Source organism: Mastigoproctus giganteus, chromosome 2 (assembly GCF_048544385.1).
Source record: "Mastigoproctus giganteus isolate SK-2022 chromosome 2, ASM4854438v1, whole genome shotgun sequence".
NCBI classification, from domain to species: Eukaryota; Metazoa; Arthropoda; class Arachnida; order Uropygi; family Thelyphonidae; genus Mastigoproctus; species Mastigoproctus giganteus.
The window spans coordinates 97,063,177-97,089,462 of NC_143576.1; the positions used below are offsets into that span (position 1 = coordinate 97,063,177).

At 36.6% G+C, this 26,286-nt stretch overlaps 1 protein-coding gene across 1 annotated transcript in view; it reads left to right on the top strand.

The window, feature by feature from the left end:
* Positions 1 to 26,286, top strand: part of muskelin (muskelin 1) — a 577,242-nt gene that overhangs the window by 477,409 nt on the left and 73,547 nt on the right. Inside the window, exons 17-18 of the mRNA XM_090389985.1 lie at positions 6,372 to 6,489; positions 17,864 to 17,941. Of these exons, the coding sequence (XP_090246111.1) occupies positions 6,372 to 6,489; positions 17,864 to 17,941 (196 nt within the window). The remainder of the gene's footprint in view (positions 1 to 6,371; positions 6,490 to 17,863; positions 17,942 to 26,286) is intronic.

The window sequence follows — 26,286 nt, forward strand, 5'->3', positions numbered from 1 at the left end:
CATCATGTGCCACTACTACTACTACTACTAATGACTCTGATGAGTACAACGAACAACTATACAGAGAAATAAATGGGCCAGTAAATTAAAATATCTTATAATGAGGAATTTTAACTTCCCAGATATTGACTAGAACTTGTGGATTGGTCACTAGCACACTAGCAAGACTTTGGTGGATTTATTGGATGATTGTTTTCTATAGCAGCATGTTTGAGAGGCAACCAGAGGGAGTAACACTCTTGATCTGATTATTCATGCATTCAGAATTTGCTGATAGAGGAACCACCAGGTGGCAGTGATCACAGTGTACTGATGTGGGATTTATTCAAAGATGAAACTACCATTGGGGTAAAGGGAAGGGTTTGCGTTTGTAAAGGTGACTACAGTGGTCTCAGTTTCTGTTCTCAGGGGGATACCTCCACCAGGATGGCATTGTTTCAAGGCTTGTAGGCCTATCGTGAGAATAAGTAACAATAGCCTTCTCCATTGGTGAAGAGTTACTTATTTGAAGTAGTGCAATACATGGTAATGCATTGTGAAGGTAGTCACAATATGAGATACAATTAAATTGATGCCATTTGCACTACTTCTGTAGTATTTTACTACTATGTAAAAATACGGTGATATATCACTGATATTCTTATAGTGAATTACCAATCTGTAGCCTATTACGCCTTGTGCATTTATTCTTTTTTAGTATAAAATGACTGACTCAAAATTGCACTGTCTATCCACCAATGTCAACTGGATGCACTGTCTTGGATATTGTGTTTCTTAACTAATGGCATAACCCCCTCCTCCCTTTCTAGCCTGCCTATCCTTTCAGTACACATTGTACTCCCCAAATTCAAATTCTGCACTGCTTATATCTGTGTAACTCCATGTCTCTGATATCCCAACAATATCTGCCTTTGATGCCTTGACCATCACTTCAAATTCATCAAATTTATTTACTCTACTCCTAGCATTGGTATACATGCAAGTATACATTCACCTGTTCTTACTCTTAGTTACTATAATGCAATCCATGTATTTACTTCTTCCCTGATGACACACAGCAGGCCTTGAAATTTCTGGCACCTTTGTTTCCAGGCTGCTGCACGTTCCAATAGAAGCAATGCAAGGATCACTTCCACCTCTGCCTGCAGCTACCATTAATCTATTAGTGTGAATCCCACTCCAAGCTAGCAGTTTTCCAACCCACCTAACACTGCCTCAATAGCATCAGCAAATATTCTTGTTCTCTTTATATTTAAGTGTATCCCATCTCTGTAGAATCAGTCTCTTCTGTTAACAGGCACAGACCATGTTGGAAAAAATTATACCCCATGAACCATACACAATCTCTCCAGGGCTGAATTGATCGACAAGACTCTCATCATATACTCCCTCCTATATGTCTGGGCAGAATTGCAGACACTTTACATTCAACCCTAATTTGCGACTTTTTTTCAACATTGACCTGTACTTGAGTAAATCTGCAGATCTCTTACTCTTAATGTCATTAGTTCCAATGTGTACAACATATCAACTTTTGCCCAATATATTTTCCGTTTCCCTGACAATTGAATCACTGACAACAGTTAGTTCTGTGCAGCCAGTGCATTCTGCCTTGGGGATTGCCACTGTGTTACCAGATGATTAAGTGCAAGCTCTGACATTGATGTGAGCATCAAAGAGCTTGATGGGACCTCCCCAATTTGAATCCTTCGAGGGCATCCACCCTGTTCTTCAAGCTCTCGTAAAGGCCCATAACTAGGCAGAGTTAGCACTTAACTTCCTCATACTTGGATAATTGGATAGATCCCATGGATAATTAGATAGATCTCATCCATCCCAGCTGCCTTCTTTATTCTTAGTTTCAAAAATTTCTTCTGCACTTAACTTTCATTTACTGCAAACTCATTCAGAATTTGATACTCTTCTGGAATCTGCATCCCAAAGAAATTCCTCATGTGTGAATGGGGATGCAAAATACCCATTCAGTGTGTCACAAACTGAGGAGGATCCTGAACAGTTAATCCATTCATATTTTCCAGGAAACAAACTACACAAAATAAAACCAAAACCAAAGCTGTGGTTCTCTTGCTTCTGGGACCATAGATAAGAAATCATTTTAGGAAGGCTTAAGAATTGGGCATACACACCTCTATATGTTAATGAATGACAATGCTCCCCAGTTTCAAAATATCCGGTTAACACCTTTAAATCAATTGCTAATACAGTCCTCAATAAATTTATTGCAGATTATTGGAGATGATCCTAATAAAACAGAATTATTTACTTTGCTAAATTTTATAGGAATATATCATAAAATATAGTTTATGATATATTTCATATTCACCATTAGAAAGACACAATATAGTCCTAGCAGCATATGTATTGTTAAACTCAACAACAACAACCATTCATATTTAGTGGACCAATGTGATTCACCCCCTTTCTTCTACTGTTTCCCTACTTAAAGAAGTTTTTACTGCTTTTCTTTTCATTCTTTGCCAGAGACTTGTCATAATGTGCTTTAGCTTGCCCAGCCTCCTTTGTGACATGATTGCAGACTTATTTGTATCTATTGCATGCTTCTGTATCTCCTGATAATTTATATGCATCCCATGCATTTTTTTCTCTGCCATGAGTCTCATCAGTTTATCTGACAACTAATTCAGTCTGTGCCTTGAACTATATCTCCTAGTTGGTATAAAGAACCTATTAGTTTCTACAATAATATCCCCTAATACCTCCCATTTAGAATTTTCTATTCATTATTTCATCATTTTATCCTGGTGCACTGTAGTCATCTTTACAAAAGCAAAATCCCTTTCCCTTGCCTTTGACAATAGTTTGATCTTTAAGTAAATCCCACATCAGTACATTGCAATGACTGCCACCCTACTTGATCTTTTATCTCCAGATTTTTAATGTATGAAGGGTCACTGCTAATAATCAGATCAAGAGTAATGCTTTCTGCTGTTGCCTCTCTAACATGCAGGTGTAAGAAAGAAACATCCAATAAATCCACAAAAGTCTTGCTGCTATGTGAGTGACCTAGAATAAGACAGGGTATGGTGTGGCTATTGCGATACTCAGTTCTTCAAACACCCATACTACCACCCCCACTATGTGGGAGATGATATGGGAATTGCAATCATAACTTTATCTTACCTTCCATGGAACTGACAAAAGGTACCATTTGAAGGTGAGATGGAGCTATGATGTAAAGATGTATAATAAAGACATTCAAGTGTACACTTTTAAGGAAAATTTTTTTGAATAACCAAAGGAGGCTTTCTACTTTTTAATTTGTAGTTTTTATTAGTTTTTTGGTTGCCTGTAGCAAAGATTACTCTTTTATGTATAGAAATTAAACCTTGTTAATAATTCTGATTTAATTTTATTTCATATTTCTTTTTGTTTCATTTATGAGCAAACCATTTTATCTATGCAAAAACTAAGGCTATATTTGTAATCAGAATACCCAAATTTATAAATATCGAGAAATGCAGCTAAGCAATATGGTTTTGAAAATTTTTTATATGCCATGATCAAGACTTGAATGTTAAAAAAGAAAAGGAGAAATACATACTGTTCTTCAGTCTAATTCCTGCAGTGGGGGTATTCCTCTTGTTAATTAAACTTTTGTAAACAGGTAATAAAATTTCATTAACAAAGAGATGCCTCCCCCACAGGAATTTACACAATAGGATTGAAGAATAGCATTTTAAAATTTCAATGTCTTTTTCTTCACTCAACCATGACAACAACAGCAAGAAATTTTTTTCGAATTCCTCTCCTGTTCTGAAAATATAATTAAATCAGTACAGAAGAAACCAGATTGCCTGGAGAAAAAATTTTTGTAAATACCCTTAACAGATAAATCACAATGTTATTATCCTACAGAAGATTTAAGAATCTACGGAGGAAACAATTCAAAAAAAGACAACATCAAAGGTGGCTCAATCATAACCAAACCACATTAAAACTGCTTAAAACATGATAATATTTCTTACAGAATACAATTTAAAGTTTAGCACTTAGAAACCAAGAGCTAACAGCTGCAACAACTTAGATTAGTGTTGCCTTCCACTAGATGCTCCATTTAAGAATTATTAGTATTAGTAACGGCCGCATGGTGCAAGAAAGCCTATGGCTTATGCTGCACCAGCCAAAAAAAACAAACAAAAAAAAAAAATCCAAACAAAACAATGATAAAAACAAAAAAATAAATAAAATAAAATAAAATAAATAACTAAATAATAATAATTACTAAAAAAAAAAAAAGGAAATTAAACCTATCATCCTATGCGCTTCCCTTACCCGAAAGTACTATCCAGATGACCTTTGAATTTCCCCAAACTGCCGGCCTCTACCACCCATGAAGGCAACGCAACTTATTCCAGTAATTTATAACTCGCTGGCTAAAATAAAACTTCCTGCAGTCCAATCTAAACATTTCCCCCCGTAACTTGAATTTATGTCCCCTAGTTCTAGCATCATTTATAATCTTGAAAATTTTGTCCTCATTCATTTTACTGATGCCTCTCAGAGTCTTAAACACCTCAATCAAATCTCTTCTAAGGTGGCTAGTTTCCAAACTCTGCAACCCACATATTCGAAGTCTTTCTTCATAAGGACGCCCTTTTGCCAATCTCACCAGGCGAGTTACCCGTCTTTGCACCCTTTCAAGAAGCTCGATGTCTTTCTTTAGGTGCGGTCTCCATACTTGAACACAGTATTCCAAGTGTGGTCTAACATAAGCCTTATATAATGGGATTATCACATCCCTATCTCTACTTGCAAAAGTTCGATAGATCATCGATAGGACACCATGGGCCTTCCTTGCAACCTGTTTACAATGCTCAGAGAATTTCATGCCTGACCGTATCGTAACACCCAAGTCCCTCTCCTCCAGTACTGGGTTTAGTTCAACTCCACCAAGTGAATAAGTTTTTTTGGGATTACTGTTTCCCAGGTGTAATACCTTACACTTTGTTGGATTAAAGCACAGCTGCCATTTTTCTGACCATTCCTGAAGTCTATCTAGGTCTCTCTGAAGAAGCTCAGCTTGACAGTGATCATTTACTACTCTACCAATTTTAACATCATCTGCAAATTTAGACATCATGCCCTCTATCCCTTCATCAATGTCGTTTATGAAAATTAAAAACAACAGTGGTCCTAATACTGATCCTTGGGGAACCCCACTTCTTACATCAACCCAATCTGAGGAATAGCCATTTATCACAACCCTCTGCCTCCTGCCCTGAAGCCATCCTTCTCTCCATATAAGGATTTTCCCAGTGATTCCAACCTGTTGCAGCTTATAAAGCAACCGCTCATGTGGGACTGAGTCAAGAACTTTGCTGAAATCTAAATAAACAATGTTGAAATTATTCCCTAAATCCAGTTCGTGAGTGACCCTTTCGAAATAGCGAACCAGATTTGTTAAACATGATTTTCCCTTTACAAAACCATGCTGAGTATCCTTGAGAATTTCAATTCTATCCAAATGATCCTGAATTCCACCCTTGATCATTGCCTCCATGATTTTCCCTACTACTGAAGTCAGACTGAAAGGTCAATAATTTCCAACTTCACTTTTAGAGCCACCCTTATGTATGGGAGATACATTTGCATTTTTCCAATCCAAGGGAATCTCCCCAGAGTCTAGTGATGCTCACATAATTTGCCTCAATGGTTTAATGCACTCGCTTGCTGCCTCTCTTAAGATTATAGGGTATATTCCATCAACTCCAGGAGCCTTACTGGTCTGTAGGCTCGAAAGTTTTTTCATTAAATAATGTTGCGAAATTTCAATATCATTAATTACATATTTTTTTAACTTCGCTCCCACAATTTCCCATTGCCACAAGAGTCTTTTCATTTGTAAATATCGATGTAAATAACTGTTGAGTTCATCTGCAACGGCAGCTGGTGTATTTATTACTATCCCCTTTCCCTTACGTAAAGGTCCGATCTGGTTTGTCCTGCTCTTCTTGGCATTTATATATGTGAAGAATTCTTTATCCTCCCTCTTTGCTCTGTTTGCTAGTGATTTCTCATAAACTGCCTTTGCCTGTCGAACCTTTTCTGTGGCTCTATTACACATCACCTTGTAGCTGTTATTTTTTACAATTATTTTTACAATTATACAGTTAGTGATATAAGCTCTTTTTAACTAGTTCCTAATTGTGAAAGACAAGAATTTGAAAAAGATTTGAAAATAATTGTTTTGATAAAGTGCAGAATAACTTTTTTTTCCAGACTGATCAGACTTTGAAGAATAATATTTAAATGCCCAAATTAATTTCAGCAGTGTCAGTTATTTAGATTTTTTTTTTTTCCATCTTTTCTCTCGCTCTTATTTTTTTTAGGTCTTGTGTGTATCAGACAGAATATGGTGGACAGCATAATGGTAGCAGCAAAGGACATCAGACTGTTGAACCTTGTCCTCGTTTTGCTCATCAACTAGTTTATGATCACATAAGAAAGGTATTTTCTGAATTTTCAAAACTCTTCTGTTTTATTAAAAACAAAAGAAAAGTTTTTATTTGAAATCGGAATAAAACAATTTTTTAGTTTGTACAGCAGACTCTCGATTTACTGGGATCGGATTAACTGGGACACTTTAAGACTCCAAATTTAAAAAAAAAAAAAAAATCAACCGGAAATCATAAAATTCAAGTAATAAGTAGAATAGATATAAACAGATGTTTTACAAGTTGTAAATAAGCAACAAGACTCAGCGTTATAAGTCATCAATCAGAGATTAGTGTACCTATTATCTTTAGTTTAGTAAGTCGTGTCGATTGTTGTGTTTCGTCACACCGCAAAAGGACAAATTTTGTTTCCTTGTTTATATCAGGGATGTCCGTATTTTTTTTTTTTTTTTTGTTTAGAAATCACAAAAATCATGGGCAAACGCAAGAGTTGTGCTTTCAATAAAACAATAACTTGAAGTTATTCAAAAGTTTGAAAATGGTGTATCCGTTAAATCTCTAATGAACCATTATAATGTTGGTGACCAAACCATACGCGACACCATAAAAAATAAAGGGAAGCTATTCGATTTAAAATGGACATCGTAAAAAATAAAGGGAAGCATCGTATTGGACACGCGAGTAGTGCATTGTAAGTTTTTTTTGTTAATGAACAAATTGTAATAAATAAGATATAAATAAAAATGCCTAACTGGTAAGGGAATTTACTAATTAAATAAAGCAATGATCAACAGTATGTAGGTTGCTGAACATTTTTCGATACAGTAAGTCCAAGTCTTACGTTACTTTAGACAGAATACAAGAAGTGGCGAAAGGATCAGCACCAATGAAGTCAACTATAATAACCAAGGCTACGAAACACATATCAGTTTTTACAGTACAATAACATGCGTTTTTTTCTTCCTTTTATGTTTTCTTTTCTTATATGTCACTCCAGCTACTTCACTGCTGTCCCCAGATAATTTAATTGAACTAATTAAAAATATATAACTATTTTTCTTCATTCTTCTGAGGATATTATGTGGTTTTTGTAATTTTGTCATATCAGGTATATAGTAGCAATATTATATTAGTCATTCTCCAGTTCGTAAAACTCGACTTACATAAGAAGTCCTGTAACATACTCTTATGTATGTAGAGGACTTGGTGTATTTTTGGATTAACCGGGAAATTTTTTTTTACCATCTATCCCAGAAAATCAAGTGTCTACTGTCCTTGGGTTAACCAGATATAGAGTTGGAGGATTTTATGACTGCAATGGAGTGCATAATATTGATGTGCTTGTAGAATCATTATGCATATATGAAAATTAATATTAGTATTGTAATGGCTAAATGATGCAAGGAACAATCTTTGCATCTTCCAAAAAAACGAAAAAAAAAAAAAAAAAAAATTCTATCATTCATACCTTCTCCATTGCCAAAAAGTAGTATAAAAGTAGTATCCAATTCTGCTTTGCACTTTACAAAAGTAGCAACATTGATCACTGGTGCAGGTAATTCATTCTAGTGGTCTACAATATGCTGCCCAAAAGTAAACTTCATGGAATCCATCCTTCTGTTACTCCTCAATATGTTATATTTGAACTCCTAGTTCTCCTCTCTTTTGCTAGTGAAAATATACCACCCCTCTTCATTTTACTGATTCCCTCAGGGACTTATATACCTCTATCTTGTCTTCCCGCCCTTAATTTATCTAGTTGTCAAGCTTTATAGTCTGCACTCTCTGAGCTGTTCTTCATATGGACATTTATTATTGTCTTTTGCCAACTGGTGAGAGGCACCAATTAGACCAGCATAAAAAAACATGCAGTTCTTATCTTATGACCAGAAGTAAGATTTTACAATTTATCCTTATGACATATGGAATGTTTCTCAGAAAAATTGATTTTGCCATTTTTATCATAAGTTGGGCACAATAGCAAAAATAAAAAACAGGAAAAGAAAGAAAAAGTTGTTAGACCACGGTAATGATTTTTTCTTTAATATTATGGCAGTTAATTTGTTACAGAGGTACCACACCAGGAGGATGCCAAGATAGATTTAAAATTCAGTGTTCAGCTGGCCAGTCAGGTTAATTAATGACCCATCTCTTACAAAGTTTTTCCACTCTATCTCATAGACATTTAGTTTCTGCTGTATGCCTTCTCTTTGGCTACTTCCACGGACATTATTTTGAATTGGTATCTGTAATCCCTCTGCTCTCTTCCAAATGAGTCTGAACACATGCAGCAACCAGCTAGCATCCAATTGCTGTCCTTTATATCACTATATATATGATGTTGGAATATATGCACATGAATGATGAATGAAATTTCATTGTGTTTGTCTATACTGAGGTCCATACATGATTTTTATCTTTGCACACAACAAGTCAAATCAGTTTTGGATATAGCCTTTGATTTTTAACTTTGGATTTTATTTCATTTGTTCTCTGTTGGGTCTATGATCAATGTGCACTGTATATTTTATAATATATAAAAAAAAAGTTATAAAATTAATATCTTATACTGGTACATAACCTTTAGGCCCTATTAACATATTGGCAACGTAATACTGCCATATTGATTATCACAAAAACAGAGAACTCCTTATTTTTCACACTTTCAGTCTAAGTGATTAACCCCTGTAAAAGTTGTCCAGATTGTAAATATGCAAAAATAAGTATATTTTCTTGTATTTGAAGATTAAATGCACAAGGCATAATATGATATGGGTTTAAATTAACTATATAATATCGGTGTAGATACATCATAGTTTACCTATAAATTAAACTATGTATGTAGTTTAATTTATAGTGGTTACCTTCACAACGGTTACCTTCATACTTAATTTATATTGTGGTTACCTTCACAACGAGATACCAGGTATTGCACTACTTCGAATTCTGACTGGGATGTTCTGAATTAAGATGGTTGATTGATCATTCTGCTGAGCCCAGTCTGTTATGATCTTTGGCTGAATCAGTGAAGTAAATGGTTTTCCCTCTTGGGTACCTGGGATGGTGCTGTTTTCAGTGAGCTGCTTTGTGACATTGGTCAGCTCTTTCTCTTTGGCTCAATGTTAGAATTGGGCTAGTTTTCTTTTTGGGCAAAGGGGACTAGGTTATGCATGTCATAAAATTGCCCAATAAGTTTTCTTTGTGTGCCAGAAGGAAGGATATGGTGACCTTCTAGAAGGAAGGTCATTGTATTTTCAGGTACTCATCAGTTTGGCATGCAATTTTAAAGGACGGATAAGATGGCTGTTTCGTTGTGGTTGCTTTTATATGTTGGTATTTCTGGATGGCAGCTTCAATTTGTTATGTATTTATCTGAGGTGACTGATGTTCCATTCGTACTGCTTTTCTAACCTGGTAGTGTTGTGGGGATTTTGACCCAGCATTCTACTTGGCAGGCCAGTCTGGTTTTAAGAGGCTGTAATTGTCATTAGTGTCTGAAATGAGTTATGATTTCTGCCCAGGAATGTTGTTTTGAATGGGTTTGTTCAGATCTAGAAGTGATTTCACTGGATTCGGCATATGCTGCTGGTGATTCTGGCAGTTGGAATGTGACATCAGTGATTGAGGCTTCAACACAGTTCTTATTCAGACCTGTGCATTCTGTTGAGTTGGGTGAAAATTTATCTAGAGAGTTTGTTTTCCCCCTGTCTGAGTTAAGTATAAATTCTGATTGTCAGCATCTGTAGACTCAAATACGGCTTGGGTGCAGATCCTCCCCTGTTGCCTGAAGGTCTACCTTGGCTGCCAAGGCATGATAGTGGATATGAGAACCTTTTGGCCTGCCGCTCTGGTTTATCTATTATTGATTGAAGTTGTTCTAAGGTTTTTACCAAGGTAGTAGTGCTAGTAGTGGCATGTGATGCAAGAAAGCAAGTGTATGAGCTTATGCAGCATCAGCCAAAAAAAAAAAAAAAAAATTACAAAACAGTTCCCTCTAAATGTTTATCCAGTTCCTCCTTAAATTTATTTAACCCATCAACTTCCACAACGACAGATGGAAGTTTGTTCCAGCAATTAACCACCGCTGGATAAAGGCAAATTTCCACAAATCTATTCTACAGCTGTCTTTCCTCAATTTGAATTTATGCTTCCTTAGGTTTGTAATCTGAACAAGTGGAAGAATCCCATCAGAATTCAGCATGCTCAACACATTCAAAGTCTTATACACCTCAATCAGATCACCTCACAGGTGCCTAGTCTCCAGCTTTTGCAATTTGCAGAACTTAAGCCTCTCGTGGGGGGTTACACAGACTAAAAGGTTAACAGTGGCCACAGGCAGAGACAAACATGATTCTTGCACTGCTTCTATTAGAATGGGCAGCAGACTGGAAAGCAAGGTAATAGAGATTTCCAGGACTGCTGGGAGTCATAGTGGAACAGTAAATACATGGGTTGTGTTAGAGTGGCCAGGAGCAGGAACAGGTGCATGTATACTTGCATGTACACCAATGCTAGGCGTATAGTTAATAAATTTGATGAGCTTGAAGTGCTAGTGAAGACATCAAAGGCAGATATTGTTGAGATATCAGAGACATGGTGTCACACAGATATAGGCAGTGCAGAGTTGGAATTTGGGGAGTACAATGTGTATAGGAAGGATAGACAGGTAGGAAGGGAGGAGGGGTTATGCTGTTAGTTAAGAAACACATAAAATCTAAGGAAGTGCATCCAATTGATGTTTGTAGACAATGCAGGGAGTCTGTTTGGTGTGAAATAAGCACTGGGAAAGGAAAAATGAGAATAGGTGTGTGTTATAGGCCTACTGAATCTGATGAGTATAATGAGCAATTGTGCAGAGAAATAGAGTGGGCCAGTAAAATCAGAATGTCTTATAATGGGAGATTTTAACTTTCCACATATTGACTGGAACTTGTGGTTGGTCACTTGCACACTAGCAAGACTTTGGTGGATTTATTGGATGACTGTTTTCAACAGCAACATGTTCGAGAAACAACCAGAGGGAGTAACACCCTTGATCTGATTATCAGTAGTGATTCTTCATGCATTAAGAATCTGCAGATAAAGGAACCACTGGGCGACAGTGATCACAATGTATTGATGTGGGAATTATATAAAGATGTTACTACCGTCAAGGCTAAAGGGAAGGGCTTCTGCTTTCTTAAAGGTGACTACAGAGGTCTTAAACAGTTTTTCAATTCTGTACAGTGGGATCATCTGATGATGTTAGCAACAGTGAATTCGAAGTGAAGCCTTCAGAGACTTAATTTTGGAAGCTACTAGGCTTTTCATTCCACCTAAGAAATACTGTTCAAGATTTAGGCCTAAATGGATGTCAGATGAATTAATGAAGCTAGTGGCAGAGAAGAAGAATGTATGGGATGCATATCAGGCGATACAGAAGCCTGTGGCAGGTATAAACTAGTCTATAATCAAATCACAAAGGAGATTAGGCAGGCGAAGGCAGATTATGAGAAATCTTTGGCAAAGGATGCAAAGAAAAACAGCATGGAGTTCTTTACTTATGTAAACTCTAGAAGGAAAGGGATGAATCAGATTGGACCACTTAACATAGATGGGTTGACTATTGATGATCATGCTCAGGTAGCTGATAAACTGAATGAGTATTTTGTATCTACATTCACACATGAGGGGAGTGCCAGAAGTTTATCAAACACTCAGGGAAGTGGAAAGTGAAAAAGACCTGGGGGTAATTGTGCAGCCAAATATTAAGTTCGCTGAGCAGTGCAGATGGGCTTCCAGGGTAGCCCATCTGCACTTCTCTTCTGTTCCAGGTAAAATAATGTTTTTACCCGGAACATTATTTTAAAATAATGCTCTCAGTTCTTACAAAATCATTAGGCACCCTGCTACAATTTGATAACCTTCTGGCATTTTCAAACCTTAATAACTACTCATGTATGAATGTAGATGCAAAATACTCATTCAGTTTGTTTGCTATCTGATCATCAACAGTCGAACCATCAATATCAAGTGGACCAATCAGATTCATTCCCTTCCTTTTAGAGTTTATATAAATAAAGAAATCCTTGCTGTTTTTCTTAGCATCCTTTGCCAAAGATTTCTCGTAATCTGCCTTCGCCTGCCTAACCTCTTTTGTGACTTGATTACGGACTAGCTTGTATCTGCCATAGGCTTCTGTGTCACCTGATAATTTATATGAATCCCATGCATATTTCTTCTCTGCCACGGGTCTCATTAGTTCATTTGACAACCATTTAGGCCTAAACCTTGACCAATATTTTTTAATAGATATGAAACTTTTAGTAGCTTCCACGATTAATTCCTTGAATGCTTCCCACTTATAATTTGCTGTTGGTAACATCATCAGTTGATCCCACTGTACAGAATTTAAAAATTGTCTGAGATCACCGTAGTCACCTTTACGGAAGCAAAAACCCTTTACTTTACTCCTGATGGTAATTATATCTTTAAGTAAATCCCACATCAGTACACTGTGATCACTGCTGATAACCAGATCAAGAGTGTTACCCTCTCTGATTTCGTCTCGAACATGCTGCTGCAGAAAACAATCATCCAATAGATCCACAAAAGTCTTACTAGAGTGCAAATGACCAACCCACAAGTTCCAGTCAATATCTGGGAAGTTAAAATCCCCCATTATAAGACATTCTGATTTAATAACCCACTCTTTCTCTGTACAATTGTTCATTGTAGTCGTTCGAGTCATTAGGCCCATAACACACTCCTACTCTTATTTTTGCTTTCACAGTGCTTATGTCACACCAAACTGACTCAACAGTGCACTGTTCATCTATATCAACTGGATGTAGTTCTTTTGATTTTATGTGTTTCTTAATTAACAGCATAACACCTCCTCCCTTCCAAATTTCAATTCAGCACTGCTTTTATCTGTGTACACCATGTTTTTGATATCCCAATAGTATCTGCCTTTGATGTCTTAACCAACACTTCATATTCATCAAATTTATTTACTATACTTCTAGCATTGGTATACATGCTAGTGAGTATACATACACCTATTCTTATTCTTAGTTACCCTAACACATCCCATGTATTTGTTTATTTCATGATGATTGCCATCAGTCCCTGGAACCCATAGCACCTCTTGCTGCAAGCCGCTACTCATTCTAATAAAAGTAGTGCAAGAATCACCTTCACCTCTGCCTGCAGCTATTTTTATTCAGTGAATCCCCCAAGCTAGCAGTTTTCCAACCCACCTAACACTGCCTCGATAGCATCAGCAAATATTCTTGCACCCTTTCTATTTAAGTGTATCCCATCCCTGTAGAAGCAGTCTCTCCTGTTAACAAGCACAGACCACACTGAAAAAAAATTCCTCCCCTTGAGCCTTGCACATTCACTCCAGGGCCAAATTGATCGACAAAGCTCTCATCATGTACTCCCTCCTATCGTGTCTGGGCAGAAATGCAGACACTCAAATTTAACCCTAACTCACGACTTTTTTTGCAACATTGACCTGTACTTGGTAAGTAAATCTGTTGATCTCCTACTCTTAATGTGCCAACGTGTATAACAATATCACCCTTTGTGCCCTTAAAAGATATATGCTTCACAATGTCATCAACTTTTGCCCCTGGCAGACATACCCTAGTCCTGTTCCACCTATCCTTTTTACACAATATATTCCCCATCTCCCTAACAATAGAGTTGCCACTGTGTTGCCTAATGCCCAGGAGTGAGCTCTGGCATTGAATTGGGCAGCTGAGAGCTTGACGGGCCCCTCATATTAATTTCTTCTAGAGCACCTCAAGTTCTCATATATGCCCATTAGAATGCTGAGTTGACGCCTAATTTGTATACACTACACCTGGCACACACAAAGACATCCTCCTTGGCTAGATCATGTTCTGTTCCAGAGAGTTTGGCAAACATTGCACATGTTGCACATTTTTTTAGGCTGTGATGCATTGGAGAATTGCCCCCCTCAGTTCTCCCCCGAGTCACAGCACTCCTGCCATTTTGTGCCATTGTTTTGCTGCTCTAGTCTGGGGCATGATATTTTAAATTAATAAGATCCATAAATTTAATTAATTAATTGTCAATGCCATACTATCTAATAGAATCCTAAATGCAATGATGCATATTACACTATATATTTTTACGTTAGAGCTACCTAGTTACCACAATTAAAAATTTGAATTCCTTACCTCTCTATACAAAGACAATGGTTGCAAAATTCAAACGAAACAATGGTTTTATGTATATTAAGTAGTAATTTACAAAAACTCTTTTATATAAATTAAAAATAAAAATAACCAGCATAACTAGAACTATAAGGCTACTTATAAAGTACAATATAAAATAACAATTAGGTAAATAAAATGGCAAACACATCGCTTTTTCAGTGCCTGTAATTCACAGCTGTTATTTTTAAAGAGAGTCAGCACCCTCTCTGTTGGTTTGCAGCTAAATTGTGTGGATTTTAGAATATTTAGGAGACTTTCTTCATGTATTGTTTCACCTCATAGCTTGATGTTTGTGGAATGGAGCATAGTTAGTGTAGATCTTCATTTAGTTTGAGTTGCTACATCATACATAGTTATGCTATTTAATCCAGTAACACTGAGAGGATCTAAATCAGCTCTCTCTGAAGACTTGCAGTTGTCTATGGCTTGATCATTAATATGATTGGCAGTCCCTGGATCTGTATTATTAGTATGCTGTTCAGCTTCCATGTGGATTGTGGGTGAATACTGGGTGACTAGTCAGTTCCCCGTTTAGTTCAGGATAGAGCATGTGATCATTACATTAGGTATGCTCAGAACATTTTTTTTTTTTTTTAGTCAGCTGACACTGACAGTAAGTCAATATTGACAGTGTTTATGTATTTCTACTGTTTTGTTTTCACATGACAATGTACACTATATGGAGATGGGGGAACACCTGGTGCCGTTTGACACGAACACACTTTACACTTATTCAAGGTTATTTACAACCTAAGAAATGCAAGTAGCTAGTCACCAATGGCAGGATTAGAATGACTGTCAATGAAGAATGGCAATGACTTGCTGAATATTGTTTATGCATACAGAAATTAGAATAAAAATAGATATATTTATCATAGGAAACTTGATATCATTTAGCTTTTTGCCATGATTTCCAGATGTTAAGCAACTGCTGTGAAATATTAGCTGATAGGTCGGGGTGCAGTAAACCACTGTTTTAGGCAAAAAATGTTGGGCACAAAAGTCACACAACTGTTTAGAGTCAGTTATGATATTTCTTTGAAACTCCAATATGGCCTAAACACTTTTCACCAGACAGCTAACTGAAAAGTAGTGTTTTTTTTTTTTTTTTTTTTTTTAGTGTAGTGTTTCAAATCAGTCTTTTGGGAGTTGACAGCACAGCTTTAGCCATTAGAGAATACAATAATCTAAATCTCTAAAAACTACATGAATTGCATGCATGTAAGACATTGCTTCCATTTAATATATGCTGAATTAATCCACAGGTCAAAACAAGTTGACTCTCTCTCACTCATTTGTTTTTCCATAATTGCCATTTTACAATCTAATATGCATAGTGATATTATTATTACAAAAGCGTTCAAAATTCAAAATGCTTATCAGATTAAGTTTAAACATATGTTCAGTATTGTTAATGTAATTTTTTAAAAAAATGGGAATATCAAAGACAAATTTGCAAATTTTCTAATGTTTTATGCATTTCTATGAGAATATTTGGAGATGAGACATAGAAAACAATGCTAGTTTATTAACTGAGAAATGATGCTCGCTCTCTGTTCTTTATTTCCATCTATACTGCCAGAAAACCCAGGTACCTCTCCTGTAACTCTGACAGAGCCTGGACTTGGTTTCTTTAGAAACAGCTGCTTTATTCACAAATCAACACAAAGAAATTAATATCATTTTTAATCAAATAACATTACCCAGTACATGAATCTATTATGATATTAAAACTGAAAGCCACTGTTGTGATTGGTTTCAGAACTATTCGGTTCCATTATCAGATAACAGGTAGCTTCAGTTAAGCAACCTTGTGCCAAGCAGAGAATAAATTTACGAAATCTGAATGAGCAGCCCAGCTGTGTTTGGAAAACAAACTTCCAATTGAAAACATAACTTTCATTACATTATAATAAAACTCCTGTTGGTAAGCAATATAGGCCCAGTATGTTAATCATGTAAATATGTGGGGTACCATTACAATGCAGATATTGAAATAATTTGATAAATGACACTCACACTGCATTCCTCATTTCTATGGGAGTTTTATTGTCACGTAAGGAAAGTTATATTTTCAGTCAGAATATTTCTTCTAAATGCTACTTGGCTGGCCATTTAGATTCAACACATTCACTGTTTGGCACAAGGTAACTAATTGAGGCTACCTATTATTATGATGATGAAACAAAATAGTTCCAAAACTAGTCACAATAGTGCCTGTGAGTTTTTAATGAATGATAAATTCACCTGTTGGGTGATGTTATTTGATTAAAGCTGATATTAGTTAGGTTGAACTTGTGGATGGTGTAGACTTTCTAAGGAGTCTAAGCCTGAGCTCTGTCACTGTCACAGGAGGGGCAACATGGTCCCCTGACAGTATAAACATAAATACGGAATGCAGTGTGAGTGTTATTTTTCATACTATTTCAATACCTGCATTAAAATAGCACTCCACTTCTTTACTTGATTAATGGTAATTCACCATTTACTGAAAGTTTTTAACTTTCTTTTGAAACGTTTTTTGAATAATTTATTCACACACTCGTGAATCACTGAATTATGACCACTACCTAATATCATTGTTGGGCCACCATTTGCACAAATAACAGATGCTATTGCCTAGGCATTGACTCCACTAGAGGTCTGAAGATGTCCATGGGGATCTACAGCCATGATGCCTGCAGAGCTTTCCACACTGTCGGTATAGATGACAGTTGCATGTCCGTACACTTTACTTCCAATTTTAAAACATCCCACAGGTGTTCAGTTGGATTGGGGTCAGGCAAATTTGAAAGCCAAGCAAGATGGCTGATATCTTCACTGTGTTCCTTGAACCACTTGTGCCACAGTGTAGGCCTGATGACATGGCACATTATTGCCTTGGAAGATCCTGTTTCTGTCCGAGAAAGCATGCATTGCAACAGAGTACACATGGTTTCCTAAGAGCTGCCAGCAGACCTCACCACTGAAACATTGGTCCATACATGCCACGAGTCCTAGTTCTTGCCAGCAAAACATGATCTATGTTAAGCAACCACTGCACTGCCACTTGCAGTGGTTGCTTAACATAGTAGCATGTAAAACAAGTAATATTTTTGAAAAATATTAAGATTGAAACTTAATTTTATTGCTTTTTGTTTTTTTATCATATAAAATTAAAATTGGTGACTGTTTAGATTCATTTTATCTCTTTAGGTACACTATCTTTTTGGTGGAAATCCTGGCAGATCCAATCTTCCAAAAATGAGACTAGATGATTTTTGGTCATTACAGGTAATTTGGCTTATAAATTAAAGTTCATTTTAGGGCAGATCAGTTTATAGTAAAATTTGTATGTTATCTTTCTATACATTAAAATAAATTTCCTCCTAATGATATTTATTCAGCAATGGGAGATGCCACAGCCAATGTTTTACTGTGGTAAAACAAACTTCTGTTTAAGCGTGGTCACACGCTATGTTTATCTAACATGACCACATGGTACCGTCCTTGATTTCCATATTAACGTATTTATTTAAATAAACTATGCTGGTGTTCAAAGAAAGTGCATCACCCCTTACAATTGTTTGTTATTTGTTATTTTTTAGGAGCATTAGCAACTAAGGCCATATTGCTCCGAGGATATGCGGTGGTCATTCCCTGACCTTTCCGCATCCTCTGTATTTGGTGGTCACGGGCTCGAACCCCGGTCTAATCAAGAAGCGTGTGCTACACACTGCTGCTCCTGGCTACAGAGGCAGCTTCGTATAGTTGTAATTGTCATCTGAATAACATAAGTATATGGCAATATTTCTTACAGATTGCATCAGATAAGATTGACACGCGTAGATGATGACGTGATATTGCATCAGCTGTTACTTTCAGCTATATAAGCACTCTCTGCAAGAGTTGCAGTCATTCCTTGCTTGTGTCAGGATGGCGAGTTACATGCAGTTAACACCTCAAATAAAGAGTGCTATTGTTGCTTTACGTGAGAAAGGATGATCTTCCCATCATATTGCGTATAGAGTGTCTTGTAATCAGTCGACAGTGATTTCTTTCCAAACTCAAGAATACTGGTTCTGCTGATAGGAAAAAAGGAACCAGATGCAAAAGAGTCTCTACACAACAGGAGTGCGTTTTGAAGCACTTATGCCTTAAAAGCTGTAAAGCTTCTTCATCTGAGCTGAAAAGAGAATGGGAAGAACATACAGGAGTGGTAGCAAGTGCAGTAACAGTCAGCAGACACCTCTTTAAAAATGGACTTGTAGCCCGTTGTTCTAAGAAGAAGCCCCTCCTCACAAAAAAATGAAAAGGCCTGATTAATTTGGTAAGGAGCATGGCAAATGGACCCCTGAGTGGTGGAAATCAGTTATTTTCTTGGATGAGAAGGAATTCAACCTGCATGGCTCTGATGGAAGACAAACGATTTGCCATAGATGTGGTGAAGAATACCATCCAGACTGTATTGTATAGTGAGTACAGTGAAATTCCCTACCAGCCAAATGATATGGGGGTGCATTTCATATTGCAGACTAGGTCACCTGTAGTTTATAAAAGGTTCCGTAAATGCCAATGGATACCTGGCTATATTGGAAAGCAAATTGCTGCCAACCGTTAGAGACCATTTCAACCTGCCAAGTAACTGCATCTTTCAGGACGACTCTGCTCCTTGTCATCGGGCGAAAAGTGTAAGTAGGCACTTCTGTAGTTACTTTAGATTCGTTCTGCATTAGAGGTTCGACAGTAATGTGTTTACATTTGTTACAGGTGAAAAAATGGTTGGAGAACAGTCCATAACAACTCTTAGCTGGCCAGGAAACAGCCCAGACCTGAATCCTATAGAGAACTGTTGGCATCGTGTGGAATCTGCAGTTGCCAGAAAGAAACCAAAGACCCTTCTTGAACTTCAGGAAGCCATAATTCGTGTTTGGAACCACGAACCATCAGTTGTTTATGTTCAGAAATTGATCTTTTCAATGCCTAGATAGTGTTGTTGTTGTTGTTTGGTTTTTAGGAGAATTAGCAACTAAGGCCATATTGCTCCGGGGATATGCGGTGGTCATTTTCTAACCTTTCCGCATCCTCCGTATTTGGTGGTGACGGGCTCGAACCCCAGTCTGATCAAGAAGCGTGTGCTACGCACTGCTGCTCCTTCCCACCTGGCTACGGAGGCACCATCCTAGATGGTGTGCTGCTGTCATCAGGGCCACAGGTGGCTAAACTAAATATTTGCACCTGGTGAACTTTTCATTTTGTTTTCCATTTGAAATGATAAACTGAAGCAACTTGAGGGTTTCTGATAACATTTCAGCCATAATTGTCGTGTTTAGCAAAACTGTTGTATAAAGGTTACAAATGCTCATTTTGGAATATTTTAAGAGCACCTGTCAGATATTACTTAGCTTTGCCTTAACTATTAATAAATATCTTTTGTTTATATTTCTATTTGTGATGCTAGTCATTAATGTAACATACCATTGAAAAAAGGGGTTAGAAATGTGAAATTCCTTGGTGATGCACTTTCTTTGAACACCAGTGTAAATGCAACAAGGAATGAGATTTTAAGAGTTTAAGTTTCTATATCTATATAATATCGGTGTAGACACATCATAGACAATTCTTAAAGAAAAACTACGATCATAGTGTGAAAGACACCCACAGATGAAAAGCCAGCCAGCTTTGAAATGGTGCTGTCTGGGTGTGATTGTGCCTACCGAGAATAAGTGACAATAGTCTTCTCTATTAGTGAAGCATTACTTATTGAAGTTAACTCGTTACAATACATGGTAACTCATTATGAAGGATGAACACAATATGAGGTACAGATGAAATTATGCTTTTCACATTACTATCGTAGTTTTTCTTTAAGAATTGTCTATGGTGTATCTACAACAATATTATATAGATATAGTAACATATTTATGTATTCATAGCTGAGGAAGAGACACACACAGAATTGAACGCTTCTGGAAGTATTTTATCAAAAGAAGCGAGGGCAGCGAGCAGGGGACGAAGTCCCTAGTTATTTTTAAAATGATATTTTCCTCTTTTACAGATTACCTATCAGTCCTTTGTGCAGTATTTAAATGTATAATCAGTTATTGGTTAGCGAGAAGTGACTTTTCTTAACTGTTTCTTTTCATTTATATTAATGAAATTTGGTTCGTGGTAAATTGAAAAGACATTTATTAGTTGGGGAAAGGGAGGAATTTAATTAAATTCGGGGCTAAGGCCAAGGAAAGGGAATGAAATTCACTGTGACAAAGCTGTAATGTGCTTCGGTAGTTGGTTGGTAGGTAGTACCGCCTACTCGGTGACAGTATCACATGACCCTCCTGTCTGTTTTTTTTTTTTTTTTAATGTGAACCCCAAACACGAGAGGTATTAGAATCTATAGTACTTAGTACCGTGCTTGGGTTGGAGGTTGAGAGGACGAAAGAAGATATTTGTTGACATTGGACTTGAACTTCTGTAGATTGTAATTTTCAGGAAATACGTATGAAGGCAGGTTGTTCCAGAAAACGGCAGTTGAATGAATAAATGAGGAAGATGAAAAGTTGGTTCTGTGGGTTTGAAGTTGGACAGTAAATGGATGTTGGCTGGTGGTGGCACGTGTTCGGACTGTTTTGAAAGAGAGAGCGGGAATTATAGAAGCCAATTCAGAAGAACAGTGCCCATAGAAGTACACTTGGTCGTCGACTTACGACCTATGCGACTTACGACCGGCCGCACTTACGACCACAAAAAAAATAATAATAATAAATTAATTAATCGATGACGGGAGGCCTGAAGACAGCACCAGGCACATACACTCAGTCACTCTCTCTTACATACACCCAGTCGCTTTCAAGTATCTGTTGCGTGTGGTGTATTAATTAAAATTCTACTGAAATACGCATAAAATGTTTAGTAAAAGGAAAATGACTTCATCTACATATACGCCAGCTAAAAAGTCAAGGAAAACTATTGATTTAGAGTGTAAAATGAAAATTATCCAGCAGTATGAAGGTGGAAAGAAAGTGAATACGATAGCATGTGACTTGAAGTTATCACATTCCACGGTATTGAAGATACTTAGGGACAAAGAAAGAATTCGGGAAGCTGTGAAAGGTTCTGCACTTATTAAGTCTACAATTTTAACCAAACAACGACAGGAACCCATCCATGAAATGGAGAAATTGTTGTTTATATGGATGGAAGATTTAATACAAAAAAATACACCCATGAGCCTTCACACAGTGCAAGCAAAGGCTAGAAGTTTGTTTCAGTTTAAAATCACGCGCCGGAGACGATTACACAGAAGATTTTCAGGCTAGTACTGGGTGGTTTAAGCGTTTTTAAAAAAAGATTTTCTTTGCATAATGTTTCTATAAATAAACATTTCCTACCTCAACCCAAGAACATGGCCCTAACGATGCACAACCCAGCACAAGCAAAGATTGAAAATTGATTTTGTAAATTTCATTTGTATTAATTTTTACATTAATTTTAGATTGTATTTTTGTGTTTACAGTACATTATGTACAATATAATTATAGATTGTAGTTTTGATTTTTTATAAACAGTATGAATAATAAACTAATTAAAATGTAGAGAACGTTTGAATTTAACCTCATAGAGAGAGAGAGATAGCCTAGGCGTAGAAACGAAGGTATTTTCAGTATCGCTAAGTAAAAGATAAAAACATTACTGTATTTAAAATGAAAAATAAAAGATTATAAAAATAAATCATAAAGATGATAAAAAGATTAGAAAGGTTAAAAAATACTGTTAATAAATATATGGCCGACATACGACCAGATCGACTTACGACCTGTCAGTCAGAACGGAAGTCGGTCGTAAGTCGACGACCAACTGTATCTGTAGAAGAGGCATGCAGCAGAAACAGTGCATCTATGAGAAAGCGAGTGGAGAAACTCTGTTAGAGATGAATCATTAATTAACCTAACTGCCCTCTTCTGAATGGAATCAAGAAGCCTGAGAGAGGTTTTGGGGGCACCACCCTAGATGTGGAAACAATATTCCATGGCAGGACGGATTTGCGATTTATACAGAGTGAGCAGCTGTTTGGAAGAAAAGTAACACCGAGAGCGAAAGAGAAAACCAAGTTTTTTAGATGTAGAGGAAGCAATATTTGTAATGTGCTTGTGCCAAGAGAGATTAGAAGTCAGGGTAATCCCCAAAAAAGATATATCATTTTGCTTAGAAATCGGAGTGTCACTAAAAATAAGCATAGGAGCAGAAGAATCCTTTTTGTGAGATATAAGACAAGACTGAGTTTTAGAAGGGTTGAAATCAACTAAGTTGTCTTTGCCCCACTGGAGAATTACCTGAAGATCGGCATTTAAGGAATTGGTAGCAGATTTTCGAGAAGTTGAAGCTGATTGAGCAGGACAAGGTTTCTCAAAATGGAAAGTTGAATGCAATGTGCTATCATCAGCAAAACTATGGATAGGATTTCCAGTCAATGGAAGAAGGTCATTGATATACAAGAGGAAAAGAGTGGGGGAAAGAACTGAACCTTGGGGGACACCGGCATTAGTGGAGCAGTTAGAAGACAGAGAGCCATCTACCATCACCCTCAGTGAGCGATCAGAGAGAAAACTGGATAACCAATTACTAAAAACAGTTGGCAAACCATAAGATGGAAGCTTGTGTAGAAGACTTTTATGCCAAACACGATCAAAAGCCTTTGAGATGTCAAGAGCAACTACTTGTGTTTCACTGAACCTTTCCATTGAATTAGTCCATAAATGGGTAACATAAGCTAGAATATCACCAGTGGATCGACACTGACGGAATCCATACTGGCGATCGTTGATCAGGCGGAAGGTTTCTAGGTGGTTTAAGAGTTGGCAGTTAATTGATTTCTCCATTACTTTAGAAAGGGCCATTACTTTAGAAAGGGTAGAAGTAATTGCAATGGGACGATAATTGGATGGGAAGGATTTGTCACCCTTTTTAGGAACTGGCTTGGATATGAGCAAATTTCCAAGCAGAAGGAAAAACACCTTTGGAATAAGAAAGTGAAAAAAGGCGGCAAAGAATAGGAGTAAGTTCAGGAGCACAGGTTTTGAGAACAAGTGGAGAAATACCATTGGGACCTGGAGCTTTCTTAGCATCAAGATTCATCAAAATCCTTCTAATATCCTTTTGACGGAAGACCACAGAAGGCATTGAATGGAGCGTGTTGGGAATGGTGGGAGGTGTTTTACCAAGATCATTAATACATGAGCTGGAAGAAAAATTGGATACTAGCAGGTCAGCTTTATCCTTGGCTGAAGTGACAACAGAACTATCTGGTTTGGACAGAGGTGGGAGCAGAGATGGGCAAAAGTTGCGGCCAATGGCTTTGGCAAGAGACCAGAATGCTCGGCTACCATTAGGGCAAGAAGCAAGTTTTCTACTCTTATCCTGTTCAAACTCTAGTTTGGACTGATTAATAACTGCTTTACAATTGTTGCGAGCTTTGGTGTAGGCAGAAAATGAAACTGAAGAATTGGAAACAAGCCAATTATGATATGCAACGTTCTTCTCTTGGACAGCCTTAACACATTTATTGGAAAACCAAGGTTTAGATAAAGGACGAGATTTTAAAGTGGAGTGTGGGATAAAGGATTCTATTCCTGCAAGAATAATTTCACTGACACGATCTGAGCAAACGTTGACATCAGAAGTTTTGAAACAGTGATCCGACCAAGGAAAAGAAGTCTCGCAGGTCATCCCATTTTGCATTCTTGTAATGCCAAACAACACGAGGTTGGGAATAGCCATGAGATAAAGATTCCATTGGAGAAGAGACAATCACCAAGTTGTGATCTGAAGTGCCTAAAGGACCTCTCACTTCGACCGTTTACTTGGAACGGTTGTTTGTGAGAAAAAGATCCAGCGTATTGGCTGTATGATTAGGATTGTCCGGTATTCTTATAGGTAAATGAACAATCTGTGCTAGGTCATTAGTTCACATGTATACCACTGTATTTGTGAAAGAAATACAAATCAAAATGTATTTGTGTATGTATTTTTATATTGTGTATTTGTTTCTTTGTAAATACAAATTTTTTATAAATGTATATACAAATAAATAGATATTGGTATATACACGTCTTCATCTGAAATTTTATATTTCGGATGAAGAACTCTCTTAGAACATTTTAGCATTTCAAAATTTAATTCCAAATAATTAGAAATCATTCAATTATTATTTCCATTTTTTATACAGAACATATAGGTTATGCACGTATTTGAAACGAACGGAGGGTTGAAATGGGTGCTTTTTTTTTTTTTTTTTTTTTTTTTTGGCTGATGCTGCATAAGTTTGCTTTCTTGCATCATATGCCTCTACTAAATCTAATGCACCGTATATTGTTACTGAAGCACTGGATATTATGTTTTATGTTTGCTGCCATGGAGTGGTTGTAGGAATAGGCAGCATAGTGAAATTTTCTAGTTCATGCCTAACATTTGTTGCTTTTTTCAAATTTCATTATGTTTTTTGATGGTTTTGATGATGGTTTATATATATTTTCTTTTGTCTATAAATTTCTGTTTTCATAATATAAGAGCGATGAAGCCCAATTCTTCCTACTTTAAGTAATATTGTTAAAATATAAGATAGATTATCATACCTTTTTGTAGGAAATTTCTTCACCCAATGCTCACATCAAACTGATCCGGTTAATATAATATAAAACATCTAAGTTTATGACGTGAAAATATCCAAGATTAGTTCAGCGGAACAAGGTTATCTTCATTAACCAATGTGAATCGCGCTATTCACACATGCGTGTAAAGGCCCATGAGTCTGAAATAGTGTATGGTCTCTGCACATTTATAGAATAAGTATAGTTTCATTTCAAGTATTTCAGCTATTAACAATTTTATGCATTCATTTTGTGTATTAATTACTTTAGCCTGTGTATTAATTACTCTTTAAAAAAGAAAAACACGGTTCTCCTGGATGGCATGAAAGTTCAGATGCGCCTGTCCTTTTCGCCTTTACAGATGCCTGGTTTTAAATCCATCGGAAGATAATAGAACCGATGTAAAAGGAGTTGCATTCCCCACAAGCAATGTTATAGACTATATTGGCTTGCTCCATGTTAGAGACTGAAGTTAGTTTCCTCACTCTCAATATTGTCTGGAGTTTACTTATCGGTTGTGTAACTATTTTGAATTCTGTATTTTTGAAAATGTTAATAAACTGTTGTTTATTAACATCGTTATACATAACATCATTGTACATAAGGAACTTTAATAAAATATTTATGTGTAGTGTTTTACTAAGCAGAACTGATTTGGATTTTTGTTTCGCCTGTCGCTGAATGTTCCTAATTATACCTAGTATATATTCTCTGTTTAAAAATCTTGTTGTAAGTTCCCTGAGTTCGTCATCGAGAGTTTCTTGTGTAGAACTATATCTGTATGCATTATACAGTTGGTTAAAAATGATACTCCTTTTACACGTAAAAGGGTGGTAGCTCGAATAATGCAAAAATTTCCCTGTATTAGTAGGTTTACGGTATATTTTAAAGGGTATGTCATCATTGACCCCTGTTAACATAAAGTTAAGAAAATTTATAGAGTTCTCACCTGGTTTTTCCTTTTCCAAAGTGAATTTAAGTCTTGTGTGTATA